The sequence below is a fragment of the Carlito syrichta genome, unplaced genomic scaffold (assembly GCF_000164805.1).
Source record: "Carlito syrichta isolate Samal-C Ts95f unplaced genomic scaffold, Tarsius_syrichta-2.0.1 Scaffold117951, whole genome shotgun sequence".
NCBI classification, from domain to species: domain Eukaryota; kingdom Metazoa; phylum Chordata; class Mammalia; order Primates; family Tarsiidae; genus Carlito; species Carlito syrichta.
In genome coordinates, this window is record NW_007062047.1 from 1,027,101 (window position 1) to 1,028,593 (window position 1,493).

The window sequence follows — 1,493 nt, forward strand, 5'->3', positions numbered from 1 at the left end:
CTTCCCCGTGTCCCTCCCTCGTATTCTCCGCGAGCCCCCGTGGCCCCCGCCCATGTCCTCTGCGTGTCCCCTGCTCATGTCCCCCGCGAGTCCCCCGCCCATGTCCTCTGCGTGTCCCCTGCGTGTTCCCCGGCCATTCCTCTGCATGTCCCCCACTGATCCCCCAAGTGTCCCCCACCGTATCCCCTGCGTGTCCCCTCCCATGCCCGCTGCGTATCCCCTGCCTATATCCTCTGCGTTTCCCCCACATGTTCCCCAGCCAAGTCGTCTGCATGTCCCCAATCTATGTCTCACATGTGTCCCCTGCCCATGTCCCCCACGTGTACCCAACCTGTGGCCCTTACCGTACCCCCCGCGTGTCCCCTCCCCATGGCCCCCATGTGTCCCGCCCATGTCCCCTGCGTGCCCCCGCTCATGCCCTCTGCATGTCTCCTGCCCATGCCATCTGCGTGTCCCCCAGTGTATCCCCCCAAGTGTCCCCTGCCCACGTTCCCCACGTGTCCCCTACCCATGGCCTCTTCATGTCCACCACCGTATCCCTCATGTCCCCCACCCATGTCCCCTGTGTGTCCCCTGCCTATGTTCCCCGTGTGTTCCCTGTCCATTTCCCTCCTGCGTCAGGCAGGCCTGTTCGCCTGACCGTGACAGGTGTCAGCACTGCCCACAGTGAGAGATGAAGTTGCCAGGGCTTACCCAGAATCACAGCCTGTGAGGCCCTGAGAGTCTGCCCCTTCTCCTTCATGATGAGCTCAGGATACCACTGGAAAGGGTCCCGAGCTCTGTCAGCCACCCAGGAGGGGGACAGGTCCTTTCTGAGATGCACCCTCAACTGGCAGCTAGAAGGGACACTGAAGGCACACGATAGAGCCCTAATGAACACAGGGGTATCTGGGCTGTGCTGAAAAGGCAGTGCAGCTCTGCAGCCCTGCAGGGGCCACGTGTTGCCTGGCTGTGCCCCTGCTGAGAAGACCCCTATGGTGTCTTCACTGCAAGGGGAGCTGGGTCAGCCTGAGCCCCAAGAGAGGGAGCAGAGGCACACAATAAATGGCCAGCCTGCTTCTTGGAGGCTCTTGAGCAGAAGTGACCTGTTGTCCTCCGAAATCAGGGCTGATTCCTCTCATCCTTCACAGCAATCAATTTTCAGAGTTTTGAAAAAGGTACTAGTGCACAGGGATTAAAGGGCACATTTGAAATTACTAACTGTATCTGAGGGAGGTGGCTCTCGCTTGTAATCCCAACACTTTGGGAGGCTGAGATGGGAGGATCACTTGAGCCCAGGAGTTGGATACCAGCCTGGGCAATAAGGCGAGACCTCCTCTCTAGAAAAAACAAAAAAATTAGCCAGGTGTGGTTGCATGTGCCTGTAGTTCCAGCTACTCGGGAGGCTGAGGCAGGAGGATCACCTGAGCCCAGCAGGTCGCTGCTGCAGTGGTTGTGATCATGCCACTGCACTCTAGCCTGGGTGACAGAGTGAGACTCTGACTCAAAAAAAA

At 58.7% G+C, this 1,493-nt stretch overlaps 1 protein-coding gene across 1 annotated transcript in view; it reads left to right on the forward strand.

Moving 5' to 3' along the window:
• The first annotated feature begins 272 nt into the window (after nt 1-272).
• SRD5A3 (steroid 5 alpha-reductase 3) overlaps nt 273-1,493 on the forward strand; it is a 19,447-nt gene continuing 18,226 nt past the window's right edge. Inside the window, exons 1-2 of the mRNA XM_021707433.1 lie at nt 273-666; nt 754-884. Coding sequence (XP_021563108.1) covers nt 273-666; nt 754-884 — 525 coding nt within the window. The remainder of the gene's footprint in view (nt 667-753; nt 885-1,493) is intronic.